Source organism: Serinus canaria, chromosome 4 (genome assembly GCF_022539315.1).
Source record: "Serinus canaria isolate serCan28SL12 chromosome 4, serCan2020, whole genome shotgun sequence".
NCBI lineage: Eukaryota > Metazoa > Chordata > Aves > Passeriformes > Fringillidae > Serinus > Serinus canaria.
In genome coordinates this window covers 56220084-56241583 of record NC_066317.1, presented here as the reverse complement: position 1 = coordinate 56241583, position 21500 = coordinate 56220084, and the positions used below count along the sequence as shown (strand labels likewise).

Below are 21500 nucleotides of genomic sequence, written 5' to 3'. Positions count from 1 at the left end.
ATACTCCCCGGACTTGCCAACAGCCGAAAACATTAGGACATTGTAAACATCTCTGTCACTCGGTGATTTACTAGTCTGAAAAGATCTTTCTTTTTTTGAAAACTTGGGAAAAAATGTAAAGCATATTGCTTAAAAAAGAGAATAAAGAATTCCTTAAAAAGAATTGCTTGCATCAGTAGCAAAGACTTTCAATAAAAATCACCAAAGTAGTCTAAAATTCAAGCAATATTCAAACTGGTGAAAGCTGTCTATCCAAGTCTTTCAGTGGGATACCATAAACATTTTCTGCCAATATTGCTGCAACCTGTCATGGTAAAAAAGCCCCTTAAAAGCACACACTCTGTTTGGCATGCTGGGTTTCACGAGACACCATGGAAATTAAATACTGTTTCCAAATTCAAAGACTAACCTAATTTTTCTAATAACCATGAACAGTAACAAACTTCCCCCTTTCCTAAAAGAAACAATGCAGCACTTTTGTTAGTTAAAACACAAAATTTTGGTTCTGCCAAACATAGCAAAGTAATTCAATTCCTCATTCCAAACAGAATGAAGAATTCACAGCAAACACAGCAATATTGCTTCAAATTACGTGGTAAGCACATAAAGCTGAGAAAGTACAGCACCAAGTGATTTGAAGTAGTCTTAAAATAAAGAGAAAATACTATTTTAAGCACATGGATTTATTAAGTGACAATCTCTCATCAATTATGGACGAGTATTTCCCCACACAACTAAAATCCAGATAACAACTCAGTGCCAATTTAATATTTGTACACGTTTTCCAGCAAACATAGAATCAAAAGCACCAAAAACCCTATGAATAAACAACTGGAGTGGCTTGTATGATATTTATTTCACTTACTATAACAAAGTGTGTTTCTTATTTTCATATTTTATTAGGAAAGAACAAATGCCTTCAGACAAAATATTCAGATTTTGCAGAACATCACCCTGTTTCAGCAGTCTTCAAACAAGGGTACAACAGATGTTCAAATAAGGATTAATATATCGTTCAGGAATCCCAGATACCTTGCAGAATAACTTTTGTGTAAAAAGCTCTGATTGAGTCCGTTTAAGAGGTTGTATTCTTACATGTCCTATATTTGCAGGATGGGGATAAGATTGTGCCCATGAAAACATTATTTACTTTGTGAACCATAGATCATAGAAGCACAAATAAAAATATTACACTTTAAATTAAGAGAAAAACAGAAACTGTTTTTCTTGACAGAATTTCTCTTTATCTTACCTCCCAAAACAGAATTTCCTTTTCTACATTCATTCATTCATTCATTCATTCATTCATCTTAAAGGCTTGTGTCTGCTAGCCAGGACTGAGGTAAAGCTGTAACATGTGTCCTTACATACAATGAAAGCTATATTTCCATAATGATGAATTAAAACCCAAATTCCAAGTTTTCTATTATCCTCCTTCTCTCCTCTCTCAGGATCTTATAATTATTTCAAATCAACAGTTTCTACTTTTCTTGGTGAATTCAAAATTTCATTCATTACCTGGCGTTTCATTAAGACACTTCTTTCACTTCCATTTCTCAAGTTTCTTGATATGAAATTGATTAATAAGTTCCATAAATTAGGCATTATGAAACAGTATCTAAAACCTTATTGCTCACAAACGTGTTTCACTGCATCTGTGCTTATTATCTTAGGTATGTGCAGATTTGTGAGAATATCAGATGTGCCACATTCTAAGTAAATACAGGAACACAAAATATTTTAGATACTCTGACAAAAGCATACTTCATATTCTGATGTCAACATCCTTACCTCAAGCATGTTATAGATGATGTAGAGCTTTATGACAGACTGTCCCCTTATCAGATGATACATCATAGAGTAGTCAACATAGTGCATCATGAAGTAGCAGATGACCAATATAACTCCTTTGAGCATGTCACATACCTGAGCAGGTTGTAGCAAACGTCTGTCACTGAAATACAAAGGGCAAAAAGTTCCACTAAATGTCATATACCCACAAAATAGATGTTACTAAGTCATTATGAATTTACAAAGCTGTTCATTCTGGATATATTTTAATGTAGTTCATTATGCCTCCTCCCCTGCCCCTCACTGCAACACCACGACCATGACCCACACTTATAGATCACACTCACAAAGAGGATCACAGTCTCTTACTAGCCACACCCCTGTAATTAAAACATTGTATTTGTTGAAAGCTTCCACTTTTCAATAACCTTCTGTATGCATGCCCTTGGTTTCTAATTTACCTTCCCACTTCCACACAATTCTATGATTTTGACTTCCTCAGGTACAGAAATTGTATTCACTATGATCAAAAAGATATGAAGCAGTCATCCTCAATTTCAGTATAACGAACCAGATGCTGACGAACAGGTTGTAAATTCAGTATCTTCATTTAGCTCTAAGCTCTGCAGCAGTAAATGCAAACAATTTGACATCAGAGCTGGAGGTTGATTGTGAACCAAATGCAGAAGTTTTCCATGAGCAACCAAGGAGACTAAAGGAGTCATTATACAATTTCTTCCTAGTAAAACTACAGGAAGAAAATAGCTTTATCTCAATTGCCACAACAGTATACATAAGCATAGTAAAACAGCAAGGCCATAGTCACTTGTCTATTTATTTAGTTTAGTATTAATAGGATGCAAAGCAGTTAAAAAGCCTTTGAATTACATCAAAAGGTTGAGAATTAAATATAAAAAAGGAGGAAGTAATTTCTATTATATATATATACTTTTAAATACACTGAAATGCTTTTAAAGAAGCTAATGTTTCAAAGAAGTCAGAAACAATTAGCAGAATTCAAGTAATGAATTTTCAGTTTCTGTATTCTTAAATCAGTCATCCAGACATTAGACAATGTTCCCATGAAATGATAACACATTTTGGAAAAGAAAAAGAGTTATCTTGTAAAAATATATGCCATTTGTAAAAAACATACAGTTATGACTTCTGGAGTAGTTCTACAGACCCTGCAGAGAAGTCTAAAATCCCTACTACCTCGCTTATTCTATTTTAATCACACCTGGAGTGTTATAATTTGGGTTTCTTAGTTGTCTTCCATTCAAAAGAAAATTGCCCTGAAAACAACATTCACACATTATATCACTCCTGGAACCACACAATGACATTCCACAATAGGCAAATAGGTCATGCTCTTGCTGGGAGTATGAGCAAGAAAGTTTCCAGAACACTCAGATTTACAGTATAGCACTTTGAACAGAGAGCAACTGCTCCTTTTATTATATCGTTTTTACTGCATAAACTGTATTAAAAACAATTACATCCCAAATAAAAGAATTCAACCGGGTCCAGCATACCAGAACTGCTTACATGGGCTTTCTCTCCCTAAGAGACATTTTCTTGCTTTCAGAAGTCCTCCAGTAACAAACAATCTTCACACCATATCTTATTTCAGCCTAAGTCCTTGACAAAATGCCTCAGTGAATTTTCTTCCTTTCTTCAGCCCCCAAACTGAGTTTTAACTGCAAATATCAATTGAAAAAATTAAAGAAAACTGAATGTGTACCTTTTGCCCACTGCTTAAAAAGCCTATGGCTGTCCTTGTGTGACACAAAAAAATGCATCCCTCCCAACCTGTAAAATTATACTTTGAAAATTTACTGCCTTATTTATTAATAGTTATTAAAATATAATAGTATATATTGAAATATTTACAAGACTTAAACAAGCCCATGATTATGATTACTGTTCATATGCTGAGTAACAGCATACTCCTTTTTCTCCAATCTACTTCCATTTTGGAAGTGTATTCAGTCATTTCTGTGCAAGTTTCCCAGCCAACACTCAAACTATGAAATACAGATTGGGCTACAGTCATAAAGGTGCTATTATACCACAAGAGTAATTCCAGGCCTTAGCACATGAAAAAGAGAATCAGAATTTATTACTCAGAATATCAGCATCTTCATTCTTCCAGCCAACAACTATCTTATCATTAGATAAGTAGTGAGTACCTGGTAGAGAAAACCTGATGAACAAAAGAGACACTCTCTCATTCAGAGTCTTTTAAAAGTTAGTTAAGGTACCAGTTTTAACAATAGGATGGTCTCCTACTGAAATATACTAGTAGTGAGTAGAATCTGTTTATGAAGCTTCTGAAGCAGTCCAGAGAGATCATCAAAGGAAAATGCTTTGATGACCCCAAGTCAATACAGACTGAGAATATCACATCAAAGATTTTCTGGCTTACAAGTAACATCAAGGATGCTCAGCCACCAGTGACAAGCTGCAGATGTTCTGTACTGATAAATCTATCACTCTTCTGCTTGTGTTGATGCTCATCTGACTAGACAGAAGTAAAACCAACTCAGGAGAAGCCAATGTAAATGCACACAGCAACCATGACAAGGCACTACAAATTCTGAGAAGAGACTACATAAAACCAGGAGCACAACTGCTCTTCTAAAGATGGTCTCAACTCTGAAAACTGTCACAGGAGACTAACTCTTTATGAAGTTGCATATAAACTTGCATACAGCATCCTACAAAAGATTTTGAGAATGTGCTGTGTACAGAACAAAACTGATTACCACTGAAATTCAAAAGCTGCCCTAAAGAGTCAGATCAACTACTCTTGATTGCTGTGCTTTATAGGGATTAAACTTTTGTAGAACAGATCCCATTCAAATAATATGTTTTGAGAATTTCAGAATCATTCATGTTGGAAAAGACCTTTCAGATAATTGAGTCAACCTGTTAATTTATCACTGCCAAGTCCATCATTAAACAACAGTCTATCCATCTTTTAAGTACTTCCAGGGATGGTGATTCCACCACTCCCCTGAGCAGCAGCCTGTTCCATTGCTTTACAATCATTTTGGTGAAGAAATTTTTCCTAATATCTGATCTAAACCTCCTCTGGCATAACTTGAAGTCCTCTTGTCCTAACTTAGATTTAGTTAGGAAAAAAACCCTACAATAAACAATAATTTTTTTGACATTTTAATTAAAAATACAATCTATCAATGTTCTATTCAAAGTTCTACATAACTTCTTGTGCTTCTCATTCACACAGGAAGCAGAACCAACAGTAATGCTGTGACAACTTCAGAAAAAGTGTCCTGGTTTGGGATGGGACAGAGTGCCTTTTATTTTTAGTAGCTGTTTTTTTGGATTTAGTGTAAGGATGAAGATAACACACTGAATGTTTTGCTTGTTACTAAGAAGTGCTTACCCTGAGTCAAGGATTTTTCAGTGTCATTTGCTCTACTAGTGAGGAACTGCACAGAAGGCTGGCACAAAGTGTAGCCAGGACAGGCTGTCCCAAGCTGGCAAAGGGATATTCCACACCACAGAGCATCACACCCAGTATATAAACTGGGAGAGTTACCCACAATGGGGTCAATCACTGTTCAGGGACTGACTGGGTATCAGGCAGTGGCTGGTGGACAACCCTGTCACTTGTTTCTCTTAGGGTTCAGTTAGATTCTCTCCTTCTCCTTTTCATTACTTTTATTATTATCATATTTAGTATTATTATTAGCATATTTTGTTTCAATTATTAAATTGTTCTTATCTCAACCCATGAGCTTTACCATAGCTTTCCAATTCCCTTCCCCATGGGTGGAAGATGGAAGGAGTGAGTGGCTGTGTGGTACTTAGTTGCCAGCTGGGACTAAACCACAACATCTTAGTCACAAAAATATCCTCACAGTTTCAATTTCCTCAGTCTGATGACAGAAGAGTTGTCAGCATCTCAACCCACTACTAAGTACAAGGGATTACTGCAAAGATTAACTACAGAAAACTGCTTTCTAGAAAGTAAGAAGATGCTAGCATTTAAAATATATTCCAGTATTCTTTCATTGTACACTAGAAAAGACCCTTTCATATTGACCAACCAAGTAATCTACAGTGTACCACTAACATGTTTCCAATTGAGAGAGATTAACATGTCTACTCCATAAATCCATAGAAGCATTCTTATTGTAGCAGAATCATCTTCCACTTTGGTTAATAACATTAAAAAAAGGATTTTGAGGTGTGGTTCTGCATATAATAAAGAAAAGGGAGAATTACTTCCTACAAAGACAAGGAAATCAAGTAAATGGATTAAGTCTCATGATTTGTCACCTTTTGCAAATACACAGAACTGACTGCAAAGCCTGCAGCAATGAAATGATGTAGTCAATGTTCAGTGAGAGCTGACCCACTGCAGTTTTAGTACACAATCAGGTACACGGTTCAATCTGTTTTTGTCACACATCATTCCTATCCTTTGCATTAAGCTGTTTAATACAGAGAAACACACACAGGCTGATGCGATTTCATGTCTGTCATAGCACCCCAGCATTCTGCATTCATTTTTCTCAGTATGTGTTTTTACTTATTGTCTCCAGTAACTACTCAATGCCAACACTAAAAGTACTTTCAAGACATCTTAAGCACTAACTAATCAGACCTCGTGATTAATATCACACACAAGCTCATACTGCTGTAGTCATGCACATCATGAGTATCACAGAATCTCAAAGAAACAAAATTAAAAGCTCACATAAGCCAAGCTATGACAACTACAAAAAAGCCAAAAACAAACAAGAAAAACATAGCATATTGCTGGTAATTTCAACACCTCACTAGAAAGTAGGGACCCAAGTTTTAAGAATTAGACATTACTGAGCTGATGAGGTAAGTCAGAGTGTGATATTGTACAACTTTAGAAACCATTGAATGAAGATATGAGAAGCTGAAACAGCTTAGCTCACTTCCAAACACTTCACATTTTTACAGCTGTGCATGAAGTATGACAGAATACCGACAGGAAGATTTCACGTGAAAATTACATGTGGGTCTTTTTTCTCATGAGAGACAAAATGAGAACGATAATTAAAGAGCACTACAACGATACAACTTCAATCATTCTGGCAGCAAGGTAACAAAGCAGTGGGCAGTAGAATTTTTCTGTAGAAAGCAGTTAGTCTTTTCCTTCAAAGCTATCCCAGGCATACAGTGATGCTGCACAACTGAGTTAAATATTAACACTTGCCTGGCTTTAGTGATCTCTGCTCTTGAAAGACGGTATCATGAGAGCCTGTGTCCAAGATGCAGTTCCTCTAATGTCCTACCAGATTCCAGAAATAATATTACATGGTTTCAAAATTCAGCTGAATATAATTTACCTCACAATTTTCACACCTCAAACTAGTAGATAAAATTATCCAGAGCATCTGGACTGTCCTTCATATGCACCTTGTTATGATACATTATTTATATATTTTCATCTAATTATTTGCTGGATTATTTGAGCAACCTGGTTTAGTGGAAGATGTCCCTGCCCATGGCAGGGGGGCTGGAACTGGTGATCTTTAAGGTCCCTTCCAACCCAAAGCATTCAATGATTCTATGATTATTCCATTACTACTTCAAATATTTTTTTGCTTTAAGTCATGCTCTCTAAGATGCTCTTTACAGAATTTTGCAAGTGGTTTCATTATGCTAAGTCTTAAGTTCCCACATGAGCTGTATAGCCTAGACTATAAAGGAATCAAACTTTAAAACTTCTTCAAATGGCCAAGTATCTTAATACTAAAGAGTAAGACTTATCCATTCTATTATCCACTATGTAAAATCTTCTATTGCTTTACTATTACTAACACTGAATACATCAAAATGCTTAAACGTGAGATGATCCTTCAACCTGCATGAATTCAGTGAAAATCCAAGCATTCCTTTACAGAGAAACTCTCTGGCACTGTAATGTTAACCAGTAAATGATGACAATACAGAAAAAAAACCACACAGAGACTTCACTATTCTACAGCATTACTTAATAAGATGTTCAAACTCCTCAGCCTTTGGGTATAATTATCTTTACCTCTACTAACTGACAGAAAATCTCCACTGAAACAAACCCTTACTTCTTAAAATACCACAAACAAAGAAATCCATACTTAAGGGGATATACAAGATTATTATTTACTTAACATAGTGATACTATGCAAGCCACACTACTATACCTCTCTATTCCACCTCAGCATGCTTCTGTTTCAGCCCAGTCAGCTGTTAAAAAAGCAGAAGCAAGCCACACTGAATGCTTATCCTGCAGTATTTACAGCAGTTCAAAGTCAAACTATGGCAAAATTTCCACAATGCACTGACATCAACCAGGAACTGAGCAAATCAGTATTATAGAAAAAACCTACTTTTTACAACACAACAAAAACTAAGGGTTAATACTCATGCTTCAAACTTTCCAATTTATGGTTTGTCAAACATGAGACAAATTTAGAAATTGCAAATCCAAGTCTTTCCTCTGTTTAGAAAACCACTGGATCAGTGTATGTCCCCTCCCTTCAGAAAGCTAAAAGCAAGCAAATTGCCTCATAAATATGTAGAAGAATTACTTCTAGAATAGTGGTATATTCTATAAAACTAAATTAAAACACTATCAAATTAGAATGTTACCAAATATATTGGCTACCCACAAACTTGGATAAGTTTTAGGAAAAACAACATTTTTTTTTTCAAGATGACTTGTGGCATTTGTAAAAAATCCCCTCTGTTACAAAATCAAGACAAACTTATATCACAATCTACATAAAACACCTACCCAATGAAGAAAATTCTAATGTGAAAACCAGTGCTCATCATAAGCAAACTCAATTGAAAGTTTAAGGAACTAGTTGAACTAGTTATCTGTCTGTAATTTTCAAGGTATTTCTATTTAACACCATACTCAAAATGCCATGATCCACATTTTATACAGTAGTAAGACTTCTGTCTCCATCTACTGGTTGAAAAGCATTAAGTTCCATCATCCACAGAGGCTATGACTACACAGACGGTCACACTGCTGAGCCTTAATGTTTGCTGCTGAACAGCATAATGTATTTCACAGTACTTTCTCTTTAATAAATTAAAGAAGCAAAGCAGCTCAAGGTTTTCAAAGCATTGGTATCTACCCCTCTAAACTCGGTTTTGTCCCAACAGCTGTACAACTGAATTTACTCAGCATCAAGCAGATTGTTATTAAAAATAAATCACAGTTTACCAATATTTGTCTTTAAAATGTTCAAAATCACAGGTAGCTAATGCACAAGATTGTTTAAGGAAGTGATTCCCAAGAAAACCAAGATTGTGTGTCAGGTATTTTAATAAGACTTGCTTATTGAATTTAAAGTAGTTAAACCATTTGGAACATGAAATGCAACCTGGACAAAAAGAAATTTGTTCTTGCTGTATAAAAAATCTTAAAAAAAGTCTCACTACAGTTGCTTCTGGCATGCTTTTCAGCAACTGACACTACAAAATGAACTATGCTTTCACTACATTGTGTAATCTGCAGACAAGTACACTTGTCTGAGTACTTAGTTACTTTGGCATCCAACCCATATGCACTCTGAAAATATTATTTTAAACTTAACTGCACAGACTGTCACATGATATCATATGATTCCTTTATTTTTATCTTACAGGACTCCTGGTGCTCCTCAGTTCTTCACTAGCCTGATTACATATGGTTTTCCAATCATCTTTTAGAGTCATTTGGGTTTTGATTGTTTTGTCAAGTTTTTTTTTAATCAACAGGCATTCAAGATATTTTCTTGTTTATAGATACAATTCACTGCATTTTAATTGGTTCCTTTAGTTTAGACTATTTAGTCTCATCCAAATAATTTATATTACTCTAAACAATTACTCCTATGAAGTCAACACATACAAAATTTCCAATACTGATGTTATATATACAGTAAAGATATGAATACACTGTCTCTGCAAAAATGTTTTAGATGGATATTTTCATCTTAATAACATATATATATTTTAAAGCTTTTGTAAGAATAATAATTCTATAAATGTTGACACTTTTTATTTGGGTTTATTATTCTGCTAATGCACTGAAGAAGTCTTTTAGCATTTTACAAGTTTAAGCATGTATTTACAGCAAACCTCTTCTAACTGTATTATTTATTCAATGCTAACATTTTCAAACAGGCAGCCATTGAGGAGTATAATAATGATATATTTCAGTTATTGATATTGTGGTCTAGTTAAAGTTTTGCTTAGGTATCTTTTCCTTCTCCATTTTACATACTTGTATGGAAACTGAACAATGGGGTTTTGTTTTATGTGTAATTTTTACCAAACTCTCTATTTTTCAATATATCCTTCATAAAAGAACTGTGGTGTCATAAATTTCTAATTTTACATGAAGTATTAACAAAAAATATTACATTAACACATAAGGGTATACTTTCCTGTTAGCGTATTTAAAGATGTAAGGGAAAATAAAATCCATGCAAGGCTGTCTGAAGGGTAAACTTGCCCACATAAGTACACACTAAAATTTTTTTAAATGGACTATGTGATCTATTGGAAATATTTTCATACAATTATGCTCAAGTTTGGCTTCAGGAAAAGAAGCTATTTTGAGCAAATCTAATTTCCAGTTTGAGATTTTAAGAAGTGGTACACCATACACTATGCTGGACTTCACTGATGTACAACTGTGATTCTACAGACTGATAAGAAAAATATGTCCCAAATGTGGACTTCTAAGAAACTGAGAGCCAAGCTTGCCAAGATTAGGTGGCATTGCATTTCTCAAACAATAAAAAGCCTCTACATGCACACAATACAGCACGAGACCATGCTAAGAATGAAACAAAACCAACCTGGCTGTTAGGCCCCGATGAGAGCTGTCTCAAAAAAATAAAAAAAAAAAAAAACAACAAAACGAGGTTTCAAATAAGTGACAACTAGAAGAAGCTTTCATTAGGCTTTTATTTTTTAAATAACAGAATCCAATATAACTGAAGATAGTTAACAAACATATGCTAAAGTGCTGTATTTTATTATGTATAGAATTACCTATGAGTCTAATACTAAGACACATGGCAATGAACTTTCTGAACTCCCTAAGACTGAGGTTAAGCATTACAAAAAAAAACTGCTTTAAGTACAAACAAAAATATAGCTATGAACCTGACTGAAGCAGTACTTAGAAGAAATTTCAAAAAGGTAAAGGCACTACAAACTGAAGTACAGCAGGGGCTATAGTTTTTCCAAGATAGCCTTTTTCAAACTGGGCCAAATAGGTCCACAGGCACTCTACGTGAAAAATGCTTTAAATCTACGATAACTCATTTCCACAATGATGTAAAGTTACACAAGAAAATACACCTACCACAAATTGCACTGAATCAATTTCATGTGTTTGTTATGCAAAGTGTTGGTTTCTCCTTTGAGGTATATTGGTTAATTTAGCTATACTACTCATTTGTAACCAGCCTTTTTACTGATTACCTGTAGATGTGTGAATTTGGCTGACAGCACAGAAGGAAAAAGAAAATCAGGATTTACTCACCAAGGAGGAATCCCTGTGACACCAGATTCCATCCTATAAAGGAAGTGAAAGTGCTCTTCCCTTCGGTCTGATTTACAAGAAAGAAAGAAAGAGAAGGTTGTAATGTTGCTACACTATGCACTGTTATGGAAAGGAGAAAGGAGTACTCGATCTGAGAGTATACTACAGAAAAAAAATGAATGCATCTTCCTTTTTTGGTTGCTAGAAAGCTACACATTATTGGTGGGCAGATGCACAACTTCCTAAATGAACTGCAGGTGACAAAAGGAAGTTTATGGATTTCATAGCTAAATTCCTCAAAGAGTTAAAAAAAAAAAAAAAGGCTTGAAGGCTTGGGAGTATGTGTATAACAGAGGTTCAAATTTGTTTAATAGCCTGATAATATGAACAAATAAATAATGTCCATAAGAAGAATGCCACTGTATTTGTTTTATTATTCCAGATATGCTTTATTTCTACAGTTTCTTTCTTGGAATAGTGCTGTTCTATTTATTTCCTACTGAAAAACATGAATCTCTGAATGCACAGGAGGCCAATGGGAATTTTAAGATGCACATACAATATAGGTGAAGTTATTAATGTTATTTCTGACAGGACCTAAATTCACTTATTTCAGAAAGCAGAGAAAAATTAAAATACAGAACAGGTATTTATAATCTATCTATATCTACTTCCACATGGAAGAATTCACAGAAAATTCTGAGTTGGAAGGGACCCACAAGGATCCTTAAGTCCAACTTTTAAGTAAATGGCCTGCACAGGGATTGGACCTACAACTGTGGTGTCATTAACACCACGCTCTAGTTCCTGGTGGGACTCAGCTGTGGTGTGAGGCACTGGAGGTGCTGGGGCATGTGAGGGGCGGGTGGGTGCTGCTCATTCAAAGCAGGATAGTGTTGGGCTTCCACTATCCAGGTGCTGCCCTCATCCCTGGACCCACTTCTGCCAGTGGGGGGTGGGGAACCTCTGCAGATGAGGTGTGTGTGAGAGGTCTCTTGTAAAGGTTTTGTCAATCTATCTTTAGATGTAAGAAAATACATTATCTTCTACTGTATTTTCTTGAGAAAACTTGAATTTGGAGAAAAAAACCCACTCTCCCTCCCAAATCCTTTCTTGCTTTGTGGAGATGATGGAAAATGCCTTGAAAGATAATTAAATTGGGAGTCTTATCCAAGTTTCACTAATGTGCAATTTTAGCTTTCATATCATGTTGCTTTACCAACAATACAGAAGAGCTTTTCCATATTCCCACATTGCCCTTTATTGACATGCACATATTTTCAAGAAAAATAATAAGTTAGCTCTATGAAAGAGCTTCAAAACAGGCAGCAATATTAATCTACCCAGAATCTCTGGGTCTGAGGTATTGACAAAAAAATTGTCTGAATTGTAAAATGAAACTGTACCTTTCAACCTTGGGTAGAGCTAGTTTTAGGAACCTGTCACCAAGGACTCTAATTTAAACAGAACTCTACCAGGTCCACTTCTCTGTCTACCTTGGCACATACTTCTCTGGAACAATGAATCTTTTATGCTGTCAAAGAATGTTTTAATAATGTGAGAATAGTCTACAAGATTCAAAGATAATAATTTAGGAAAGTTCTTGTCTTAAAGAAAAATACAGTAGAGGTGATTTTTTCTAATTTCAAAAGATGTAATCTAATTTGGTAAAGTGCTTGTTAATTTTTTTTTTTAAAAGCACCCTACCACTTATAGAGCACAGACTAATGAAGTTGCACCTGCCAAAACTACCAAAACCCTGGGATGATTTAGCCCTTGCCAGTTTGATCTCAGTAATTAAACAAAGCATTTAGTTCACTCAGTGATAGAATCTTGGATTCTTCTGACTAAAGTTCCTGAAGTTTTTAAAGAGGTTGCTTTGTCAGCACCAATATAGCTCTGACAAAAACACAGAACTAAATTTGCTCAAAAGAAAAGATCAAGTGATAAGGAAGGATGACAGAAGTCAAACTGAAGTGTTTATACTGTCTAGGCAGAAAAAGCAAACTATTTTCTTTAAGATACATTAGTCTTTGTTTCCTTTCAGAACTCTGTGAAACGAAATATTCCAACACATGGAAGAGGCTATAAACCACTTCCCTTATATTTAAGCACTTTGCATAATATACCATAGACAGGAATTAACTCATTTATACAGAATGTGGTTTTATTGTTTAAAAAAAAAAGGGATAATATAATCTTTCTCAACACTGAAAAGAGAAGATAGAATTATGAGGAAATAAATAAACTGAAGAGTAAACTGGAAGGTAAACAGAACACTCACTGCTCAATTACTCCACTGAGATGTTGAGAGAAAAGTCAGGATGAAGGGAGGAGCACTTTTATTTACTACACAGAATGGAATATGATGTGGCAGGTTCAAGTAACAATTAGTCAACATTTATTTGATATTTGCAAGGAAGAACAAGCCAGAAGATAAACAGCCACCTGCTTTGTAAGTACCTTTTATAATTACAAATGTGTTTTACTTATTCAACTCTAGTTTGTTACAAATACATAAAAATATATTTCCTGAGCTGGAAAAAAATCACAAATATTTTTTGCCATAACAAATAAAATCACCATAACTACAAAAACCAAGAAAGTCCTCAAAAATTCAAAGTGCAGGCTCTGAATACTTGGAAATAGGAATTATTACATCTGAAGAAGTTCGATTACATACTATAGACATGAGTCCTAAAACTTTCAATAAAAAGCCATGAAATTCAGAACATGAATGAATTAAACAAAACCTCTACTGAACAAGTAGAGATTCTAGCAAACAAAATTCCAAACACATTGGAAGAAATTGTCAAGAAATTACTTCAGGTGTTGTTAGAAAAACAAAGACTTCTTCACTCAAGATAATCTGTTTCACAGCATCTTACTTGATAAAACTTTAATCTATTGAACTTCAAGTTCAATAGACTAAACCACCTTCTATTGTCCCTGATACACAAAATACTGCCAAGCAAGCATACTAAATATCAGCATTGCAGGTGCATGTATGCATATATACACGTATCACATACATGCGAGTGCATATGGTGCTTCAAATGTCACTTTTGTCAGCATATTGAACAACAACCTAAACCAGTCACTGGTCTTTGAAATCTTTTAATTGCAATTTCAGAAGAGCAGTAAATTTCTTTGCAAAAGCAAAGCTGAGTTTATAAATGAGGAAGAATATTTTTAAAATAGAAAAAAGTAATTTTCAAATGATACATTGAACTCCATTACTTTTACCTGAACTTAGTTATAGCATCTATACAGATATCTACAAATAGGCACAGAATTTGCCTATTTGTAGACAGGCATTGGGGTAAAACCAAATAACTATCATTTTTACACAGCTAAGAAAACTCCCTTGACTTACTAAGTCTGAGGTTCAGTTCAAAATTAACACCATAATAAAACATTAGAGACTGCCATCTAGTGCCTATGTTTAACATCACCAAATACAAACATCTCAACTTTAGACCAATATTTTACAATATTTTTTTTTTGCATTTGCTGTAACCCGAACATACATTTTTAAATTATGCATCTAAAAGACCTTCACATATAAAAACCAATATTGATAATGCAAATACAAACAACTTGATTAAAAATAAAATCAGTAATCATAAATCAACTTCAAGTTTTGGAAAATTCAGAATAAAGATCCTGAAGTCTTTATTTAATCAAGAAAAAGAAATTACATCAATACAACTGCTCCTTTTATTTTAGACTACACTTAAGGCTTACACAACCAACTGTACCATGAAGTAGCAGGTTTTATGAAGGAGATTAATTCTATCCAATTTTTTATGCCTATGCCAGAAAAACTAAAAACGTTATGTATTAGCAACTTCTTAGTATTGATACGAACAGAAAACCAAGGCCTTAAGATCTAAAATTTCTTTATATTCTGCTTGGTTTTCCTCTCCATGCTTTACTCCCTAGGATTCTTCAGAGGAAAGAAAAGAACATTTTTTATTCAGGGATCTTTTCAGCAAAGTTTTCCATGAAAATAAGGAAAGCTTTAACTGTTAAAAAACAACTCCTGTTTTGATATCAAAGAGCCTATCAAAAGACATGAGCCAAGTCTAAGAAATTTTTAAAAAATGTTCACATAGATGTTCGATAAAAGAACAAAACTAAAAGGTAAGGTTACATCTCTCTCCTTTACTAACCTGAATATGCCTAAGTGGTGCTATTATCAAACTGCTGTGTCTTAAGGAAGCAACAGTGACAGTGACTGCTGGAAAAGTTTAAAGGTAACACACACACCTTTACTTTGGCTAGTTTAGACTGACACTCCTATTTTTCAGTGGAAGAAGTCATTAGTAGTTCAAACAGTACTGAAAGGCCATAAAATGAAGCATACACAAAAAATGGTGAAATATATTTAAGGGTATCAACACCTTTCTCTTCAATCAACTTACCGTAAGCCATAGCAAGGCAAAGTGATGAACCGGAACATTGCCAGAAAAACTCTCAAAGGAAGCAGGGTGAACACATACAGAAAAGCATCCAGGCACAAAAAGATTCCAAAAAACATCAACTAAATTACAAAAATAAACAGAAGTATGTTAGTAGTTTATAAAATTCAGAAAAAGTTTATAAAGAATTATGTTATGAAATATACATTTACATAAGACTACTTAACCAACTAAACACAATATTCTCACTTGTTTAATCAGCTGAACTGCAATCAAAATTAACATGCTAGGCATTTGAAGACTATTCAGCAAAAATTTTGTACCACAAGGTTCAAGTAATGAGTGCTTTTGTAGACTTTCACAGCTCACTGAACTTAAACTGCAGTTGAATATAACTGCTGCTCATCAAAATGGTGATTTTGATGTAAGGTTAACAAAGTTCATGTTTTAACCTTAGGGGGAAAACCCATAGAGCTGTGTGTAAATGTGCACAGCCATTTTCTTCCTACCTCCTTTTTCAACATTATTTCCTCATCCCAAAAAGTTTTCTATTACCTTGTAAATTTTCTACTGCACAGCCAATTACAGCTGTGGTAGGTCTCCTTCAAAGTATAACTACCTTTTTCATACAAAGAATATAACATACGAAGAGGTAAACTTCCAGTTGCCTTCAGTTTAAATGTCTTATCCTTAATTTACACAAACATTAAAGCCATTCATTGTGGCTACAAGCCAAGCAACTCTATGATAATAAACTAGACACAAACTCCACAATTCCAAAGCTCCCATATACCAGACTCTCCCCACATGACATTCCTTCTTTATCTGCTCTTTAAATGATTCTGTGTTCTATCTAAATGGAAGTCTAGAAATATGGTTTTATGCTTCTGTCAGACCATGAGCTAGCATTTTTTCCTGTAAGGATAATCCATAGAAGCCAGCTTAACTGGCTACACAATTAAGACTAGCAACATCTAAGCAGAGTTAGATATCCATGTCAGATATGCATTTACATGTGACAGTTGTATGTACTGCTGATGGGAAAGGAAGATACTGGGGTGAGGGTGTAAACCAAAGTAAAAGTAAATTACTTTTAGCTCTCACAGTCCCTTTGCCTTTCAAAGTACCTTCTTTGTTAGCTTGTGCAATGGCCAGTCCCATGTCCAGTAGGCACTCTTACACCCCATACATTGTAACTCCAAAAGCATTCCGACAGACTGCACCCCAGAACAACTATCTACAAGCCACATAAGACAACGGACTAAGGCACAACTGCAGTGCCATTATTCCTCAAATTTTATTTTCCTTTATAATATTAGTTCAACTGATTCTACAGTGGTAGAATACTTCAATACCATTATAATGTTAAGGTCTCTTTCCTGATATTTACTCATTCATCTCTAGTACTATTTTCTAAAATGCCATCATTTTCAGTTATTATTCAAAGTTATCAGGAGCAGTGGTTATATGTACTGTGGATAAATTTATGCACTGCTTTAATATGTCATTAAGCTATCTATTTCTTTAAAAATAACTTTTAAACTAGGTGTTGAATATTCAAGCACTGAAGATGACCAGAACTGAAAACTTAGTATTTTTAAACTCCTTAACCGCAACAAAATAGAAAGATAGCATGTCATTTTGCTTGTGTTCTTTGATGACATCTTTATAATCTCAAAAACAACATTACTTTTTCTTTTAGACAGACTACTTCTCCTCCTGAGTGCAATGACGTTTTTTCACTTTCTATAAGCTTGCATTAATATTTGCAATTATTGTTGCATGTCCTCATTTTCCCAATGTTTTTACTACATGCACCAAATGAAATATAATCAGTGCTGATCTTTCAACTCCTTTCTGTAAACATTATTTTTGCTGCTCCATTAAGGAACTAACAGAAAAGCCTACAGAGCTTTTCCATCATCATAACTATAACAACACAGGAGCACAAAGTTTAACTTTGAGATCAACTGAAAACTGTTCCCTTAAGATGGCAGGAATAGTATAAATAACCTACTACAATGAAAATCTCCCACTGAAACTACACAAAATGCCTGAGTGGAAGTAGTGCTTACATGGTAAATTATCTAGCTTCTCTAAATAAAGGGTACTCAGAACAACAACAAAAATACCACCCTTTGAACATTACTCTCCTGTCTAAAACTATGGATGTTAAATAAGTGCTTATTAAGCAATATCTCCCAAGATTAGGCTTTGATAAATTTACTCCAATTTATTCTCACTCTGCCTGATTATAGTTTTCATTCTTATTCTGTAATTATACTATTAGGTAGTAAACAAAACAAGCCATCAAGAAAATTCTTCTCCTCCTTTACTAGTGCCTCACATGCTTTATTTCAAGTAAGTGGATTTTTGTATCACACTGGCAAGCAGTTTCTGCAACAAGTGATGACCTGTACACTATTTAGCTGATTTCTAGGTGCTCAATTTGATAAAGTTAGTATGTAGAATAACACAAACTAAGCCAAGGAAAACAACTAAAAAATTATTTCATAATCTCAGTGTAAAAAGATAACTATCATTTTAAAAATATCTTTATTAGTTTTATAATATTTCATATTCAAAGCACAGACTGAAGTTTGATTTACCATGCAAAACCCATCAGTTGCACCACTTACAGCATTAATCTTATTTATAAAAAGACTGCTGGATATTATGTGTTCTTATACACCGAAAATTTTATTAAAAAGCTATGGTGACAATCCTTCGGAATAATTTCTGTGCCTAGGAGACAGCATGTAATAACCTACATAATTAAAAATGGAGATGATGTAGAAATGCTGCATCATTGAACTGAGTCTCTACCATAAGTAGAATATTCTATCTTAAATACTGAGGATGTGAAGACACCATCCCTGGAGATGTTCAAAGCCTTCAATCCTGAACAACCTGTTGTAGGTTACACAGCTTTATTTAAGGGCATGGACTACTCCATGGGTTGATCCCAATCTCATTCATTCTGTGATTTTCTACAATAACTGATGGGGAATTTAATTTGGTAAAGCCGGGCCTCATCATGGCTGAAGGATGAATTTAATGATACTGAAGGGGGAACATGAGCACTACTGACCAATTAAATCCTGCCCACCCTTCCTCCCTCCTCCATTACTCTTTCTTCTTTGGTTATAAAGCTCCCCTTCTGTCCTTGTGTAGACCCTGGATTCTCAAGAATATTGGCTGAGCAAATCAGCTCACTATTCTAGCACAGAACAAACAGATCAAGCGAAGTACAACATTCACCGCCAAACTATGAGCGGATTTAACTCCTGGAATGGTCCAACAGGAACCACAGCTCATGCAAAACAGGCAGTATGCATAAAGCAGGAGACTGAAGTGAGAAAAGAGCAAAACTTCCTCCTTCAGTTTAAATTAAAATGATTTAGCCCTATGTAACTTCATCCCTAGAGATTTTGGGAATTTTAGCAGAATTAATTTTAATGTTATTACACTGCAGCCTAGCCAAACCATATTAGCGATGGTGCCTTACTCATCAATCCTGAGCACACTGCTGCTGCTGCTGTTCCCAAATCAACATGGTTAAGCCAGAACAAAACCTTGGCTCACTGAAGGGCCAGAATAATATCTAAGCTGACCTAAAGGAGGTGGGAAGAATCCCTCAGGAAGGGCCATAACCCTGGGACAGAGAGGGGAGATGTGGCAAACAGTGGCAAGAAACAAAATAAAAGACTACAAAAATTAAGTTAAAAACCTTAGAAAAACTCATCTATCACCATATTTTTATAAGTCTGAAGCCTTCCTATCCTCAGAGAACTTTACACTGGAAAAAATCTTTGAAAAAAAAATTTTAATGCAAAATTACATTTTGCTGTAAAAAGTTTGCTTTTACTTGATTATTCCTTTAAGGATCAGTGACATCTTTCTATTTGAATTAATATGTCATCATCTCCACTTGTTTGTCTATGCTAATAACATGAGTTATTATGCCAGCAACAACAAGCAAACAGGCAAAAAAAAACCTGAAACAAAAATGTTTAAGTTAGTAACATTGAAAAATAATCATTACAGAGGTTTACATCTTGTTTTTGTAGAAAAAAATGTTTTAAAAATAAATAGTTCTTTAAATAATTTAATTCAACAGATTTCATCTTTAAATGGAATCAAAAGTTAAAGCATACTTCACCTTTTCCAGTTCTTTTGGTATCCGCATGCATGTGTACACTCTCTCTCGCCGCTCTGTGTATTTTGCTTCATTGTGCTCGAGGAAATAACCTCTTGTTAGCTCAGCACTGATGAACCTCAGCAAGGAAAGATCTATTCAGAAACACACATAGGAAGAAGTCACTTCGGGCATGACCTCCAGAGGGTGAGAAGCTGCTATACTTTTGTTACTTATTACTTGCTACATGTTTCATTTGCATAGCCTCTAACGCAGAAGGTTTTGAGGATGGTTAAATAACTTTGCATGGAAGGAGTTACAGGAGATGCAAGTCCAATGCTCTCCAATTCATTTCCCTGCCGCCTCCCAACAAGCTACTTTTCCCAGGCAGACATCCACTTCTACAAAACATTACTCAATGCTGCCACACAAAATGCAACATGCTGAGTGAATCTAATCCTTAATGTATTATCAGACCTCCTAAATTTACTAAACTCTATTTTTGACTTCTTAAAAGCTATTTTTTCACTTGGCGACATTAGCAACTTGTTCTTTATTTTAAAGAATAGCTTTCCACAACAGCAAAACGTTCACAGACGTGCGATCCCAAGCGATTCAGTGCACAAACAGTACAAACACGCTGAACATTTGGTGATCGGGTCTTTCACAACCAAAACGCCATCAAGCACGTACGGATCTCTGCTTTAATGGCTGCAGGTAAATAACCTGAAGGCTGACTGGCCTGTGTTTAAGCAACTCATATGGCTTCTAAAAAAGACGTTGCACAGAAGAGTCTTACAAAATTAATAACATATGAAATTATAATTATGAAATTCAGGCTGTCAGCACAAGGAGGTTGAACTTAACAGTCACAGACAAGGTCTGACATTACCACCTCCTTGTAACACTTCAGAAGTGACACAACACTACAATGAAGTTCAACGTCTCCAGTTATTGGCATTTAAAATTGGCATGAAAATCACTTATCTAGACAAACAGGTGAAAAGTTAGAGACACTTAATATGATACAAGCACATGTTCACAAAAGGTAAATTCATATTTCAGCCAAAGTCTTACGGACTTAGAGGAGGGAGAAGTAACCTTGCATGGTAGAATGCTTTACAATTTTCAGGGCACGAAGAGGCTGCATATAAATTCTTAGTAAAACAACTCAGGTAACAGCTGTTAAGAGCAGAATGTAAGTATTGACACTCTGCAGGAAGAATTCACCCAAAACTGTCTGAGGCAATGCCTTCTCAATATTCATCACATTGAAGATGAAGACTTTCACAGTAGCCAGAAGATGACAAGAGATGACAAAGCAAAGAAGGAATCAGCTCACGTAGAAATATAAAAGAAGCAAAAGAGGGTGTGCTTACAGCCCACATTACCTTGGGTTGGAGGTGTGACTACAGCTTGAGGGGAATTACAGACACCTTGTAGTTTGCGGTGCTGCATTAATGTTCTCTACATGTCTGATATAGTGATTTATCATATTGCTGGTACTGACCACAGCTATAAAACTCACTAACTGGTAATTATGTATTATTAATAAATGATTATTTTCTTTAAATGATGAGAACTGACCCATTTTCCTGTGTAT

At 34.9% G+C, this 21500-nt stretch overlaps 2 protein-coding genes across 2 annotated transcripts in view; one reads left to right on the top strand and one right to left on the bottom strand.

The window, feature by feature from the left end:
- Nucleotides 1-21500, top strand: part of LOC103824290 (complement C1q tumor necrosis factor-related protein 7) — a 395389-nt gene that overhangs the window by 363493 nt on the left and 10396 nt on the right. The window lies entirely within an intron of this gene.
- TAPT1 (transmembrane anterior posterior transformation 1) overlaps nucleotides 1-21500 on the bottom strand; it is a 49483-nt gene that overhangs the window by 24658 nt on the left and 3325 nt on the right. Inside the window, exons 2-4 of the mRNA XM_050973483.1 lie at nucleotides 19922-20052; nucleotides 15763-15881; nucleotides 1792-1954 (exon numbers count right to left, since the gene is read on the bottom strand). Coding sequence (XP_050829440.1) covers nucleotides 1792-1954; nucleotides 15763-15881; nucleotides 19922-20052 — 413 coding nt within the window. The remainder of the gene's footprint in view (nucleotides 1-1791; nucleotides 1955-15762; nucleotides 15882-19921; nucleotides 20053-21500) is intronic.